Source organism: Sceloporus occidentalis, unplaced genomic scaffold (genome assembly GCF_023333645.1).
Source record: "Sceloporus occidentalis isolate IW3139 unplaced genomic scaffold, rSceOcc1.0.p SCAF_5, whole genome shotgun sequence".
Lineage (NCBI taxonomy): Eukaryota > Metazoa > Chordata > Lepidosauria > Squamata > Phrynosomatidae > Sceloporus > Sceloporus occidentalis.
In genome coordinates, this window is record NW_028316985.1 from 116237693 (window position 1) to 116254295 (window position 16603).

General features: G+C 42.7%; 1 protein-coding gene across 1 annotated transcript in view; it reads right to left on the reverse strand.

The window, feature by feature from the left end:
* The window catches only part of GABRG1 (gamma-aminobutyric acid type A receptor subunit gamma1), a 112881-nt gene extending 103236 nt beyond the window's left edge, over positions 1-9645 (reverse strand). The window contains exon 1 of the mRNA XM_089525187.1: positions 9541-9645. Within this exon, the coding sequence (XP_089381313.1) occupies positions 9541-9641 (101 nt within the window). The 5' untranslated portion in view covers positions 9642-9645. The remainder of the gene's footprint in view (positions 1-9540) is intronic.
* Between the last annotated feature and the right edge of the window lie 6958 nt (positions 9646-16603).

The window sequence follows — 16603 nt, forward strand, 5'->3', positions numbered from 1 at the left end:
AGTTGTTAAACTCGTCACAGCAGGCCTTGGATGGTTCCAAAATAGAGTTCAGGGAGGAGGGTAGCTGAGTGAGCTCCCTCACTACCTGAACAGCTCTGCCGGACGCGACTCCACGGACGCGATACGCGCAGCACAGAACGAGTTCTTTGCTGCGCTTATCGCCACTCCATAGGCCTCCAAAAAAGAGTCTAGGAATGCCTTGTCGGCTAAGTCCTGGTGTCTTCGCCATTTGCGCTCTAGTCATCGCAAAACCTACTCCCTATCCCTGAGATCTTCCATATACCAGGGCCGTTTTTTGGAAGCAGGTCTGAGAGGACGCTTGGGAGCGATACTGTGTATAGCCTTGGAGAGATCAGTATCCCAGGTGGTAGTCAGGGCATCAACAGAATCGCCGTCAGTTCCAACCATATACCCCTCTGGGGCTTCTTGGAACCTTTTGGGTTCCATCAGCCTTCGAGGGTGGACCATCCTAACAGGTCCGCCACCCCCGGGAGGGATCTGGGTAGATGCCTTGATTTTGACCTCTACCAGGAAATGATCCATCCATGACAAGGCGGAGATATTTGTTACCTCCGCCCACAGTATCTCCATGTCCGTGCAAAAGACCATATCAAGCGTATTACCAGCAGAGTGCGTGGGCCCTGTGACCAGTTGAGACAGGCTCATGGCAGTCATGGTAGCCATGAACTCCCGAGCTGCACCAGTTGGACTGTGGCTGGCCTCGATGGGAATGTTGAGGTCCCCCAGGACAAGAAGTCTAGGGGACTCCAACACCAGCTCCAAGACCAACTGTGTCAGCTCGGCCAGGGAGTCTGTTAGTGCACGGGGTGGCCAGTAGACCAACAGAATCCCTAAATGCATTTGGATATTGTACAGGTATAGTTTTCCTAGGAATGGGGATGCTACAAAGCTTGGGATACTACAAAGCTTGAAGTATACAAAATCATGTAACTGCCTCTATGCTGAGTGTTATGCCCACACCCCATTTGCAGAACAGGAACATTCATATTTAGATCAAGCTTAGGGTTGCTTGTAAGGATTAACTGAGCTAATGTGAGGAAAGTGTTCCTATGCTGAAAGAAAGAGAAAGAAAGAAAGAAAGAAAGAAAGAAAGAAAGAGGGAGAGAGGGAGAGAGAAAGAAAGAAAGAAAGAAAGAAAGAAAGAAAGAAAGAAAGAAATTGGAAAAGTTAGGTGTTGTGCTACAGCTCTGCCATCCCCCAACCAGCATAGTCATAGAAATGTATCCAGGTTTTTGTTTTTATTTTATTTTATTTTTTAAAGAAAAAACACATTTAAAATACTAAATACCACAACAGGAATGGTAGAATTAAATAATACCTCTCAAGAATGCCTTTAATCTGAAACAAACTGCCTTCTGTTTTCAGGTATGAATCTAGGAACAATTGGCTCCAAATGTATGCAGAAGCCTTTCTGCCTCCAATATGAAATTACTTACTTTTTAAACAGTCAATGAACATTACAATGCTATACATATCCAGTCAGAAATAAGCTCCACTGAATTCAATGGGCTTACGTCTGGCTAAGTGGACAGAGAGTAGCTTGAAGACTGAAATACAGAATAATTCTGAAAGGGGACAAATTTCATTTTTCTATGTCAACAATATGATAGTATACATATGTACAGACATACATGGATACATACTTAAAGAAAAGTATAGGCATAGTTCACCAGATATCTGAGTTACATAGCATTAAGGCCTGTACTTTTCCAGAAGTGGAAAGACCAGAAATGAAGGCTTTTGTATCTCAGACCTCTGTAGCCACAGCCATAACCATCTGCAAATATTTAAACCAAAACTCAAGGCTTCCTCTGAATGAGGAGATACTTTACTTCTGCGGACTTCTTCATCATCAGTAGATTACTTACCATGAAAAGTGTGTTACCATTAAATGGCCTTGTGACTAATTGATACCCAATGACTCAGTGAAGCCCTGTAGATTATAAGTATCTATAGGTATTTATTATACCTATAGGTAGATTATAGGTATCTATAGATAACTATAGGTATCTATATGTAACAGTATCTAATCCATTAAAAACAAAAACCGAAAAACCCTGAGATGCCCACTGTTTGGCGGGGGGGGGGGGAGGTTTTGCATTCATGTTGTCTAGCTTTAGCAGTCTTGGAGCTATGAGGAGGCAGATACAAACTTGTGTGTGTGTGTGTGTGAGTGTGTGTGTCTATGTTGTGTGTAGATCATAAAAGCAATAATCATAGAATCATATGGACCACAACAGCCATCCAGTCCAAACTCCTGCCAACAGATGGCCATCCAGCCTCTGTTAAAAAACCTCCAAAGGAGGAGACTCCTTGAATTTGTTACTATCTGAAGTGGCATAAGACAGTTTTGCTATGGGAAACCAACATGGCAATGACCAACCGTTCTAGAAATGTCCTTTTAGTTTCTTTACATCTTATTTTGCTTCCTTTCTCCCATTTAAATTAAGCCCATAAAAAACTGGACAATTTCTTGGTAAAGAAATTATGTCATATACATATCTTTTTTAATGGGAACATTTCCTCCTCAGTTCATACTTCAAGTGTTTTTCACAGTGCAACGTACTGCACAAATGTTTTCAGATGACTGCTTGCTACTTACCAACAAGGTCGCATCAAATGGAGAACATCATTCATCACAGCTAAGGATATATAACAAGATGTAACAGCTGTATCAATTTTAATGTGTTTGTTTTGTATCAAGAAAATTATGTTTTTTCAAAGAAAGACCATGTAGATTGTTCTTTCACAAATATATGGCTATATGAAGATTTCTAAAAACTGGATTATAAAAATTACCAAAATTATTCAATTAACTAATGAATATTATATTCCCCACCCCATACCAAGTATGTTTTTTGTACTTCCTTATGTATTTCACTATATTTAATACCAAGCTATCAGCTACTCATAGGAAGGCAATAGCAAACCACCTTTTGAGTATTATTTATTTAGGAAAATCCCATGAAATTCATTAGTTCACCATAAGTCAACAGAACATTTGAAGGAACACACTTCATTTTATGTTTTCTTAAATAATTAAAAGTTAATACTTTTTTTTCTTAGTCACTTAAAATGCTTTCCTCTGAATTATCTTGAGTACAATTTTAGACCTGAGTTCCAGAACAAGGAGTTGTTGGACAGCTTATTAGGAATTCCTCCATAAGGAGATCAGTAATGCTGAACAAGTTATTTGGAACAGTCCTGGTGGGCAATCTGTCAACCTTCCCCAGTAAGAAAACTTCGGCTAAGTTCTTCCATAGATTCTTAGTTCATATTGGACAACGATAAACTTCAAGAAGCCTGTACCTTATTTAAACCAGTCATGAACTCTGAAACATGCTTCAGAAACACTTTGCAATGGGTGGGGCATCCAGAAATCATGTACAGAGTCAATATAAACAGCATTTTCTAAAGTAGAAAGATTGAGATACACTGTAATACTTAATCCTCCTAATTAAGATTCTGACAATAGTGCCCTCTCAATGTTTTTGAACTGACAATATATCTTCATAAGCTAAGAAGACTAATGGCAGTTGTAAGCCAAAACATAAGAAATGCCACTGTTGCCCAACCCTGCCCCAAACTATTTATATTTACATTCAGTCAGTCCACAAATTATGCAAGTGATCCATTCTGAGACCCTTCATGTAACATGATTTTCATGTATAAACTGGAATCTTATTTTTATTATCCAAAATGACAAAGTATTCTCTCTAGGTATTTTCCAGGTCCTCCAGTATAATTCTATTGCATGCTTTCACTAGACGTTGACCACAAAGGTCACACTGACCCAGAAATGCTTAGAGAAGCATTCTTTCAAGGAATCCCTAGGTCCTCCAGAGCTTTTGGCAGAGGTATACCATAAAATCATGCTATAGGAAGTGGAAAATACCTGAAAACATGCAATACAAGCTTGCATAATACCTGGGCTGATTGTATTCATCAGTGAGAATAATATTTAGTTATGAGGCAGTACAGACCATTATTTTGTGCTAGCCTGACTGCATACTAGGGCTGAACTAGGGCAGAGCATTCACATGCTCTGATCCCTAGTTCTGCCGCCCCACTGCTATCATGGTGCATACCCCTACACACAGGGCACACCATGATGACGTCCCTTGGGCGCAGTGCCCAAATGGCACTACTCACAAAGGGTGTCATCATGGCACCCCTTCGGGGACGCAAAAAGAACTCACCCAGAAGCGGGTTCTTTTTCGTCCCTCCGGAAGCCATGGTGTCTGGTTCCCACAGCCTCCTTCCATGGCAAAAACGGGAGGCATGGGGCCGCCTGTCTGCACAGCCCCTACATTAGTATATCGGTGCTAGTGACATATGCTAAAGAATTTCTGGAAATGGTGGGTTTTCAAGAAAGAGGTAACATCACACAACTGTTCTAGAATAGCAAGATCTTCAGCGGCCAATGGTGGAACAGACAAAGTGTTTATGGAGCAAAATATGAACAAAGAAACTGACACAATAGAAGGTTTTCTTTGGCATCATCTCTATCTTCACCTGTGGTGGATATGAACCTGTATAGAATAGAAAAGATGGGTGGAATTTCTATCATGAAAAATGAGTGCATATTATCTTCTCCATAATGTCCACTAGTTTTGTTAGTTATAATGCATTTGTTCAGGAGATGCTAGTTTAATAATTTAAAGTCATATCCTCATGGCTGATCTACTCACATGACATCCTGCTGCTTGAGACCAAGACCACAGTGGAGCACCTCATCAAACCTACAAAAGACAACATGGCTGGCCCTGGCATCTTTCTTCAGTGCTGCCAGCTCCTCCTGAAAGTAGCTAAGAGGATGTGGAGCAGGTTGTAGAGCACACAGTTTGCTTCCTTAACATCTTGCTCCTTGCCCTCAATATCTACTACCTGAGGCTTCCATCTCACTGTACCTAATGGTCATTACACAAACCTCTGGCTTATAGAAATAACACTACCATAATAGAGCTACAACCTTCATTTCTCCTAATTAAGTGTGCTGGCTTTCCTATCTTTCATCATCCCCTGCCATGGAGGCAATCACAGGCATATTATGTAGGCAGCCTTGAAATGTTTACACACAGAATGATATGAATGGATTTGTAGATCAGTAAATGGGGAAAAAACATGTTTACCCACTTGGTCACTTAGAGCAGGTTTGGAGTTGTATATTTGCTTCACAAGGAAACCTGAATAGACAACTTCATAGAAGAATATTTCAGTGTTGAGAGTTGAATAAGGCCAGTTTACTGAGCAGCATACTAGGTAGGCCTAAATACCTTAAAGGAACCAGAACCTGTTTGATCCTGAAAGCGAAGCAGGGTCAGCTCTGGTTAGTGTTTGGATGGTCTAAAGAATACTGGGTGATATCAGCTACATTTGAGAGGAAAGAACTGGCAAAACCACCTCTGAGTATTTCTTGCCTAAGAGAAACCTATGAAATTCGTGGTGTCGCAGTAAATCAATAAACAATTTGAAGGCATATACATCCACAAATATATTGACATGTAGGTTTATGAACATGGTGAAACTTAAAACAAATATAAAGCAATATATCAGAGACTTTGAGATGTATGTCCTTTCAACTACTGTGCTGGCTTGAAGCTTCCATATTGGTGTGGCAGTGAATCCACTCCAGGTTCTAATCCTTAAAGGAGCTAACCTGGGTGTTGGAAGTCTGTTCCTAAAAAGGTCCAGCACCTTGGATAGCTCCTTTTCACCGCTTCATTGATCTAGGAACCACCTGCTGTTCCAGTTAGATAATTATCCAGTTAAGATCAAGCTTGTTAGGATTTTCTTCTCCCTGAGTTGTTTGAAGCTGGAGATAATTGGTCTATTTCTTTAACAAAAATACAGGCTTGGCTTGGTGGAACTGCCTGCCACAATTAAAAAAGGACATTGAGAAACTGGAACGTGAACAAAGGAGGGTGACAAAAATGGTGAAGGGTCTGGAAACCATGTCCTATGAAGAACTACTTAGGGAGCTGGGGATGTTTAGCCTGGAAAAGAGAAGGTTAAGAGGCCATATGACAGCCCTGTTTAAATATTTGAAGGGATGTCATGTTGGGGAGGGAGCAATCTTGTTTTCTGCTGCCCCAGAGAACTGCACATGGAGCAATGGATGCAAGCTACAGGAAAAGAGATTCCACCTCAACATTAGGAGAAACTTTCTGACAGTAAGGTCTGTTTGACAGTGGAGCAAACTCCCTCAGAGTGTAGTGGAATCTCTTTCCTTAGGGGTCTTCAAACAGAGGCTGGCTGGCTGGCGATCTGTTGGGGATGCTTTGATTGTGATTTCCTGCACGGCAGGGGGTTGGACTGGATGGCCCTTGCGGTCTCTTCCAGCTCTATGATTCTATGATTCTAAGGCTGACAAAATAAGAATAAAGAAGGTGTGGATGGGGAAAGTACACTAAATTTTAAACTTGCTAAGAGGATATTAAGTAAGTGTACATCTTTTACACAACCATTGCTGAGCTAAGAATACATTAAACACCCCAGTAACTTCCACCAACCTGGCGCTGTTGAAACACTGGCTGAGAATGATGGACATGGTTATCCAAGAGATCTGAAGGGCAGTAGGTTGGGAAAGGACAGCTGCTCAAGAAGTTTAAGAATTCCAGGAGATATGTCCATGTACCTAGCTTAGAAAATCTCATCATAATACCATTTTTCTATTAGCCAGTTAATGGGGAAAGACATGCCTTTAGAAAAAATCAGCTGATGTAGCTGCAGGTGTTCATATAATGAGCGCAAGGGATGTAAAGAATAATACTTGCACATTTTTATCTTCCTCATCAATGAAAAAGAATGTCTCTGCACATTGAGACACAATGTCTAGAAAATGATTGACTGCTGTGAGATCTTTTTCCTTCATTTTAAAAGGGTTTTTTTTTAAAAAATATCTTCTGTGTGAAAAATCTACTCGACATGTTTCGTGCAGAAAACATCTTTCTTACACTAACTTTTCTTGTGAATAAATGCTTCAAAAGACATAAAATTCAATAATAATAATAATAATAATAATAAACACAAGTATAAACACTTTCAAAAAATGAAGGAATTTTTTTGATTCCTTCTTTTCTACACACAACAATGAAATTAGCAAAGATTTACATCTCTAGTGACCAATGGGCTGAGAAAGTGCTGCCCTACTAAAAAAACCCACCTTACCATGTATCAACCAACCATCCCCTCTACTTACAAATTTTGAAATGTTAAGATAATTACCTTGAATTATCCTAAACGAACCATTTCCCCCAATCTTTGTCAGTTTTCATCTTCAAGTCCTGTTGTCATGGTTGACTTCCTCTCTTACCCAGTTTCTAAACTAATGCCCCTTGCCTTTCACAGCAGTTGTTTCAACTAGTTAATGATACAGATGTGTACTCTCTCTCTCTCTCTCACACACACACACACACACACTTTTTGGTACCCAAAAAGCAGCAAGTTCACAAACATTCTTTCCCAAGATGTATCGCTGCAATTGCATTTCTATGATTTCCATGAATGCCTCTGAAAAAACTAGATCGTGCAATAATCTTCCAAAGCCAACCCACCACCACCACCACCACTTAAGTTAGCCCAAAGTATTGTATATAGCTAAGTGAAGGAATAATCCATAATGTTCCAGCTGGTGTCCTATAGCAGCCTTCTGAGGATGAGAGATACATCTGCACAGAGACAGCTAAAACAGGATAGCAGAGCATGGAGGAGTTCAAGCAGTACGTAACACATTTACATGGATTTTTAACCACCCCAGACACCACATATATGCTATGTGTATGCCACCCTGCCACCTGCATGGATAATTTGGTCCGTATTGCTTAAAAGAGGAGCGACAGTCCGTTGTTAACTTGCACTGAAATGTAATACCTTTACGAAAAGTACAAACTGTTGGCACAAAGGCACATTACTTATGAATTATTAAATTCATTGCAAGGGAATAATTGATTTGGTTGCCTTCCCGTTAAATCTTTCATGGGCACTTACAAGCAATATGTTTACATTGATCAGTGAGCAACAGCCTCCGTAGGGTTCAGCCTAGAAATCTCTTCCCCATGTACGCCTTACCAATTCAACAGGCTTCACGAATTTCCGTAAGAACATCCCAGCTGTTCCATGTGTATTCAAGGAGCACAGATTTGTCACCGGTGCCTAGCCAAAATCTATCCCAAGCTAGGTAAAAAAACAGGGAGGTGGAGGGAGGAGAGAGATTAATCTGCCTTGGAGTTTCCTGACCCAGAAGTACAGCAAAGGTTTCTGAGCGCAAACATGCTTTTTTAATATATACAATCATTTCCCTTTTGGTTTGTGAGATCAGTTGCCAAACCGAGGCTTCTCAGCCAGAAGCAAAACCTCTGGACTGCAGAATTTTCATTTACTTCACTGTTAGCAAAAGAAAGAGTGTAAACTTCAGTCCGCATGGAGGCAAAAGTGCTCTTTTGAGAAAGAAATCCAGAAGAATTGCCTGTGAAGAAAGCTCCCCCCAAATCTCCGCCATCCCCAATACACTTACTTGTGGAAGAAACTCCTAAAGACCTCAGTGGAATTCATTCCCAAGAGGGACAAGATCACCACCTTAAAAAATAAGCCCAAATTGATCCAGTCTGCCCAGTTACCTAAAAACTATCCCCCCAATACTAACCATATTTACTCCGAATTTATAGGTCACCCTTTCAACTGGAGTTGCTTTCAAGAAAAAACCCAGTCTAGTACATTTTGTCAGAGAGAAGTAATAGCTGTTTCCAGAATCCCCATCCTAAACTCAGAAGAAATGCACTTAGAAGCTGGCTTAGCACTGCAGCCTCTTGCGCTGTCTTCATCCACACTGGAGAAATAAGACGGTTTGGCATCGCTTTAAGAGTCTTGGCTCAAGGCTATGGAATTCTGGGAGTTGGAGTTTGTTGTGGTGCCCAGAAACAAACTCCGGTTCCCAGAATTCTATAGCCTTGAGCCAAGATTCTTAAAGCAGTGCCAAACTGGGTTATTTCTCCAGTGTGGATGCAGTTCCTGTTGTGGTTGGGTGCCTTCAAGTCATTCCCGACTTAGGGCGACCCAATCTTGGCCAAGATCCCTGCAGAGGAGGCTTCCTTTTGAGGCTGAGAGAGTGTGACTTGCCCAAAGTGGGTCTCAGTAGAGCAAAGCTGAGAAGTGAACCCTGATTTCCATACCTGCCACTGCCTTTCTCTGAAGCTGAGAGAGTGTGACTTGCCCAAAGTGGGTCTCAGCAGAGCAAAGCTTAGAAGTGAACCCTGATCTCCAAACCTGCCATTGCCTTTCTCTGAGGCTGAGAGAGTGTGACTTGCCCAAGGTGGGTCTCAGCAGAGCAAAGCTGAGAAGTGAACCCTGATCTCCAAACCTGCCACTGCCTTTCTCTGAGGCTGAGAGAGTGTGACTTGCCCAAGGTGGGTCTCAGCAGAGCTTGTCCCTTTCCTTTCCCTTTCCCCCTAATGAGAAGTAAGGGAAAGAAAGAGCCTCAGCCTTCCAGCCCCTGAGGCAAGCAGGGCGCCGCCTACTCACCCGCTGCTGCCCAGGAGGACGGTGGAAAGGAGGAGCAGGAGCCGGACCCCTCCATGGGGGCTCCACCCCAGAGGCCACCAGAGGCAAGGGACCGACTCCATCGGCCAGGTCCTGCAGGGCTCCTCAGAGGCAGCGCAGCGCGGGCTCCTCTGCCTCTGCCTCTCTCTCTGCCTCCAGCTGCTCCAACCTCGGCGCCACTTGAAGGCGAGAGACCAGCCAGAGCCAGGAGCCCCCCATCAAACAGGTAGCAGCCGAGCCAGCTGGCCAATCCGCTCCTCCACTTTGGCTGTCCATCACCCCCAGCCGCCAATCAGTCTGGCCGAAGGGCGGGGCTTGCCTTTGCCTTTATTTATTTAGGTCCCCAAAAAACCACACTGCAGAAATATAATCATCCAATTTGAGACCCCTTTCAGTGCCCTGGCTCAATGCTAGGGAATCCTGAGAACTGTAGTGTTTGGGAGACATGGAGCCTTCTCTGTCACAGAGTGAGCTCTGGTACCATATCAAAAATGACAATTCCCAGGATTCCCTAGTACTTTGAGGCAGCTTTAACTCAGTGCTGGGGAAATCTGGGACAAAACTATAGTTTTGGGAGACATGGAGAGCTCTCTATTAGAGAGAGCTCTGGTGCCAGAATAAATGACAATTCCCAGGATTCCTTAGTCCTTTGAGGCAGGTTTAGCTGCTCTTGCTCAATGCTAGGGATATCTGGGACAAAACTATAGTTTTGGGAGACATGGAGCCTTCTCTGTTTAGAGAGAACTCTGGTCCCATATAATAAATGACAGTTTATTCCCAGGATTCCCTAGGACTTTGAGGCAGCTTTTAACTGCTCTTGCTCAGTGCTAGGGAAATCTGGGACAAAACTATAGTTTTAGGAGACGTTGAGCCTTCTTTGTCAGAGAGAGAGAGCTCTGGTGCCACGATAAATTACAATTCCCAGGATCCCCTAGCATTGGGCCAGGGCAGCTAAAGTGGTCTCAAACTGGATTTATTTCTTCAGTGTCTTTTGGACCTTATTTGTTAGGCAAGGACAGCCTCGCTAATAAAGCCTCCTCACAACTGGGATGGGCAACAAGGGCCTTCAAGGCCTTTATGACTTTTTGTGGTGACCCTTTGTGAAAGAACCACATGTGAATAACACTCATTTGTTGTGGTGTGTGTGGGTCTTCAAGTCATTTAGGGCGATCTTTACAAAATATGGTCCAAAACATACTGCAGAAATAATCCAGTTTGAAACTGCTTTAACTGTCCTGGCTCAATGCTAGGGGATGCTGGGAATTGTTGTTTATTGTAGCACCAGACAGAGAAGGCTCAGTGTCTCCCAAAACTATCGTTCCCAGATTTCCCTAGCATTGAGCCAGAGTGGTTAAAGCTGCCTCAAACTGGATTATTTCTGCAGTGTGTTTTGGACCTCTGTTCAAGGAAGTGCTGGTGTTATGTGCCTTCAAGTCAGTTCTGACTTCCTTGATGGAAGGCCATTTGTTCCAGTGCTAGTGCTTCTCTCCATTTGTTGAGGTGTGCCTTCAAGTCATTTCTGACTTATGGAGACCCTAAGGCAAATTTCTGGCTTATGGCGACCTTTATGGAATACCTTTATGTTCAAGGAAGTGCTGGGGCTTCTTAGTTTGTTGTATTGCACCTTCAAGTCATGTCTGACTTATGGCGACCCTTTATGGAAGGCCATTTGTTCCAGTGCTGGAGCTTTTCTTGTTGGTTGGGGTGCGTCTTCAAGCCATTTCTGGCCTTATGGTGATCCTGAGGCGATCTTTATGGAAGATCATTTCTTCAAGGAAGTGCTGGTCTGCCTTTGGGGTTTGCCCTCAAGTCATTTCTGACTTTGTGGAGACCCTAAGGCGACTTTCTGACTTATGGTGACCCTTATGAAATACTTTTATATCCAAGGAAGTGGACCATTTCTTCAAGGAAGTGCTTGAAAGCCCATTTCTTTATGAAAGACCATTTCTTCAAGGAAGTGCTGGTGCTTCTTTGGGGTGTGCCTTCGAGCCAATTTCTGACTTGCGGCGACCCTATCATGGGGCTTTCTTGGGAAGTTCCTTCAGACACGGTTTACCGTTGCCAGCCTCTGAGGCTGAGAGAGTGTGACTTGCCCAAGGTCAACCCAGTGGGCGTACCTGGTTCAGCTGGGATCTGAACCCTGGTCTCCAGAGTCATAGTCCAACACTCAAACCATAACACCACACTGAACCTGTCTTTTGGGGATTTTTAGTTAGTTGTGCAGCAAAGGAAGTGGTGGAAGGTGGTGTTTTGAGGGGGAAAAGGTTAACCAGTGCCCAGCAGCTGTTAGGTTCAGCCCAGGCTGGCTAGATGTCCTAACCACAAAGGAGGCACTGCAAAATGTAGGACATTCAAGAAAAATGGAGGCTATTCCCAAATAAAAGCTAAAACCGCATAAATGTAAACCCATGCTTTTAAGTCATATGCAAAATGGAGGATATTTTCAAGTTCCTCCTGGACAGAAGATTGAAATGGAGGACATGTCCTGGAAGAGGAGGACGCCTGGTCACCCTCGGTGGCTTCCTAAGGAGACCTGCCCTCCAGCAAAATTTTTATCAGGAAAAACCAAGGAAAGCTTGCCATCTCCAGTGAGAGAGCTGGCAGGAGGATTTCATCTCTGTATCTGCCCAGGGAAGTGGGTCTGCTGTGAAGCATCATTCTGCATTCCCATCTTGGGGAGCAAATTTTTCATCCTTCCATCCCTCCCACACTCTCGTATGTTCCTTCTCTTTCCCCCTTTGGAGTTTTCAATCCCTTGTGATTGCAGAAAATCAAATTATTTTCTTTTGCATTTAATATTTGTATTTAACATGGGATGCTGCCCTTTGCGGAGCCCAAGGAATTGACCCCCTGAGGGGAGAACATTTGGAGTAGTTGTTGTGTGTCTTCAAGTAGTTTCTGATTTAGGGTGACCCTAAGGTGTACTTCTCATGGGGTTTTCTTGGCAAGATTTGTTTAGAGGAGGTTTGCCATTGTTTTCCCTTGAGGCTGAGAGTATGTAACTTGCCTAAGTGGGTTTCATGGCCAAGCGGGAAATCAAACCGTGGTCTCCAGAGTGGCAGTCCAACACTCAAACCATTACGCTATGCTGGCTCTCTAACAAAGATTTGGATAACGAGGAATTAATAGATGCAAAATAAAACAAAACCAACCCTCATTACTTTGGCTTTATTTTCAGTTATAGCTACCTTATAATATCTTGTCATTCAGCACATGGTCTGCACACTTAACTCTCAGGTGTGTGTGGCCTCATTGCTGGATTCTTTCCTAATTGGTTGGAGTAATTATTCTCCTGTGTTCCTGAATTCATAATACTAAAACTGAATAAAATGACTATGTTGTCTATAAATAAAGTGGAAATAAATAAAGTGGAAAAGTGGCCCAATTCAACAGACTGGATGTATGATCAGTTTTCACATGTGGCACTGAAAGGTGCATTTAAGCATTTCTGTCTCCTGGAAATAGAATTCAGAGACCTAGCCATGTTAGTCTGGAATATCAAAAACAAAGGGATCTTGCGGTACCTTTGAGATTAACTGTGGGAAACAAGTGGTAGTTTAAGCTTTTGTAGACTTGCATCTGAGGAAGTAGACCAAGGTCCAAAACACACTGCAGATACTATCCAGTTTGAGACTGCTTTAAGTGCCCTGGCTCAGTGCTAGGGAATTCCCAGGGCAGTTAAAGCAGTCTAAAACTGGATCATTTCTGCAGTGCGTTTTGCACCTAAGTCTACAAAAACTTATGTTACAGCTTCTTTTGCACAGTCTCAAAGTACTGAAGATAAAATTGCCTGTTCTGTGTTAAACTGGACTGAAATATGCATCCAAAATGCAGAGTTCCATCAAGAGTAAGGGACAATGGCCTATATAACAAAGCTCTTTCCAGGATTTATTTGACATTAAAAAATAATTAATAATTGGAAAATCCAAGTTACATTGATAGACTTGGAATAGTCCCTTCTTCTAGCTTGTTGACCTTGTTCTTATGTAGTAGTTGTTGTGGTGGTGTGCCTTCAAGTCATTTATGATTTATGGTGACCCTAAGGTGGCCCTATCATAGGCTTTTCTAGGACTGGTCACTCAGTGAGTTTCTTTGTCTGAGTGAGGAATCAAATCCTGGTCTCCAGAGTTGTAGTCCAACACTCAAACCACTACAACTGGATAGACGGTCTTTCATATGTACTGGGTGTTATGTGCCTTCAAGTTGTTTCCAACTTATGGCAACCCTAAATCAAACCTGCCATGGGGCTTTCTTGGCAAGACATGTTCAAAGGAGGTTTGCCTTCCCCTGGGCCTGAAAGCATGTGACTTGCATGTGACTTGCCCATGGTCACCAATGGGTTTCATGGCCAAGCGCAAATCGAACCCTGGTCTCCAGAGTCATAGTCCCACTACTTCAATATAATAAAATGCCTTTAGGCCCTAGAAGCTGCAATCCTGTGCATACTTTCCTAGGTCTGAGCAGACATGCATAGGATTAGGCTGTAAAGCACTGTTAACTTTTAGAGTTGATGCTGAGGGCTGATTCATTGACCTGGCATGCATCCAAGAAACCATTCACATGAAGAGAAGCCTCCATTGGCTGTAGTAGTTATCAGTTCTGACACCTGCTACAGCGGCTCACAAAAAGCTCATTTCCATCTAGCACTGCCAGCATCATCTTCACCATTGATGTAGGTCTGAGCTTCTTCATGCAGCGGCAGAGAGGAACAATGAAATCATTGAATGTTGCTGCAACCATTTTTGTCCTTTTTATGGTGTTCAAAGGAACAAGGAACTTCTGCATGTTATATGAATGGACAGGTGGAAAGCAGGCTTGGAGGGCTTTCAGAGGGTGACTTTAGCAACTGTATGAATTCAGTATTATCTATCCAAGCTTCCCACCCCACCCCAATATTTACAATGTTTGTGGGAAATTATTTCTGGTGAAGAAATAAGGACTCTTTGGCCAATTTGTCTTGGTCAATACAGGTTTGCTACAGCACAGTAAAACAGGTTAGTAATACTAACTAATACTAATATAATACTAATATAATACTAATATAGGATTACTGATATAGGATTACTATAATTCTAAATTTCCTAAATTAAGAAAATTTTAAAAAGAGGTTGTGTGCCTTCTTGGAGGGATCCAAAATTTTAAGTCCATGGTTGATTTCAGTGGCATCACTGGGTGTGTGTGTGGGTGGGGGAGTAGGGACTGCACTAGGTGACACCTCAGAAGAGGGGTGACTTCCAATCAGGCCCTCCTGCTGTGTGTGTGTGTGCACACGCACACCTGTGTGCAGTGCTTCTGCCAGCACCCACCCTTTTTTCTCCACTGTCTTGGCTCTCTCTGCTGAGGAGAAAGCCAAAAGCAGTGGAGAAAGAGGGGCAAGCATGCCATTTCTACCCTCTCCTGCTGCCTCCCTTACCTGGCAGCCCCCAGCAGCCCCTGGCAGCCTTGAGCAGATGACATTGACTGGGCAAGTGATCACTGTGCAATGGTCAGGCAGCTGTGCAAGTATCCAGGTGAGCGAGTGAGGCAGTCGATGGGGAGGAGAGGCAGAGCAGGGAAGGCCACCATTTCTGCCCAGCAGCCCTTTGTAGTTTGGCCAGGTGGCAGGTGGCTGGGCAGAGGCATGCAAGCAAGGCAGAGGAAGGGTATGGCATGCCGCCACCACTGCCCAGCAGCCCCTTCCAGTCTGGCCAGGTGATGGGTGGCCAGGGAAGGGGGGTAGGTGAGCAAGTGAGCGGGAGGATTGGGGAGATAATAAAGGCCACTGCTGTCACCCCCCAGCAGCACTTTCTGGGTGACACCAATTTTAGTGATGCCACTGGTTGATCTATTATGATTTTCGACAGGCTTGTATAATTTTTATCTATTTTAACTGATAATCCAGCCTTTTAAGTTTATTTTATACCGTTTGAATTGTGTGTTAATTTTACAAAACTGTGCAAAACTCTCATTTCTAACTATATCATTATAAGCTTATAGAGTTTCATTTAAAAATTGGTACAGTTCAGACTATTACACATTTTAAATGGGGGGGGGGGACACAGAGATATCTTTTCAAAGAACAAGAAATATTAGATATATTGTGTTGAACGCTAATTGATAAATATAAAAAAGCACCCATAAACAGTCTGATGGATGCAGCAAGATCCACAGGCCACCACACCGCATGGCGCACAGCATCATGGTGCTCCTCTCATGCTGTGTCCGCACAACGCAGTGTGAAAGGAGCGCCATAAAGACACAGTTCCATGGCTATCATGCCCTTTCCAGAGCGCAAAAAGGAGCTGCTTTTTGCGGCTCCTTTTCATGCCTTGTAAAGGCCAGATCGGGCCACAGCGTGTGGTTGCCACGGCCCTGATCTGGCTGTAAAAGATGTGGCTGGAGGCTTCAGGGCTGTCTGCACATCCCCTTGATCATCTGTAATAGCAGCTTTGTTATGCAGTATATGGTGTTCAGTGCAAATATGAAATATATATTATATATAAATCTCTGACCCTGGGAGGATTTAACAATCTGAATTTCCTTCTCCTATTATAGTAAAGTTACTCTGCATCATAAATGACAGACATGACTTTTCAGATGGTTTAGATTAGATACCCTTGAAAGTTTTCTCACCACAGTCTCTCAATCCTCTCCTTCTTTCTGACCATTTGTTGAAATGTATAAATAAATAAAAGTTAGAAGCCTATTCCCTCTTTTATTGTTTAATGGTCCATTTAAATGGAGAGAGATTTGTTGACACCTCTAGAAATTTCTGCTGTTGATTTATTGAATGGCACGTATATGTTTTTTTTTAATATTAGCTATAATTTATGTGACTCATTAGAGTATTTTCATGAATGTAATTTGAATTATGTGCTGTCCTCTTCAAAATTTTGAAATTTAATTTGCTATTGGTATTTATGTTTATTTTTAGACTAGCCACTGAAGAAGGCTACTCAATACACTATCAAAGTTGAAACGCACTGGACCTTTTACAAAATGGAACAGTCACAAAGATTTTTTAAAGAATAAAGTATAGACCATAAATAAGTATGTGTTGACTATT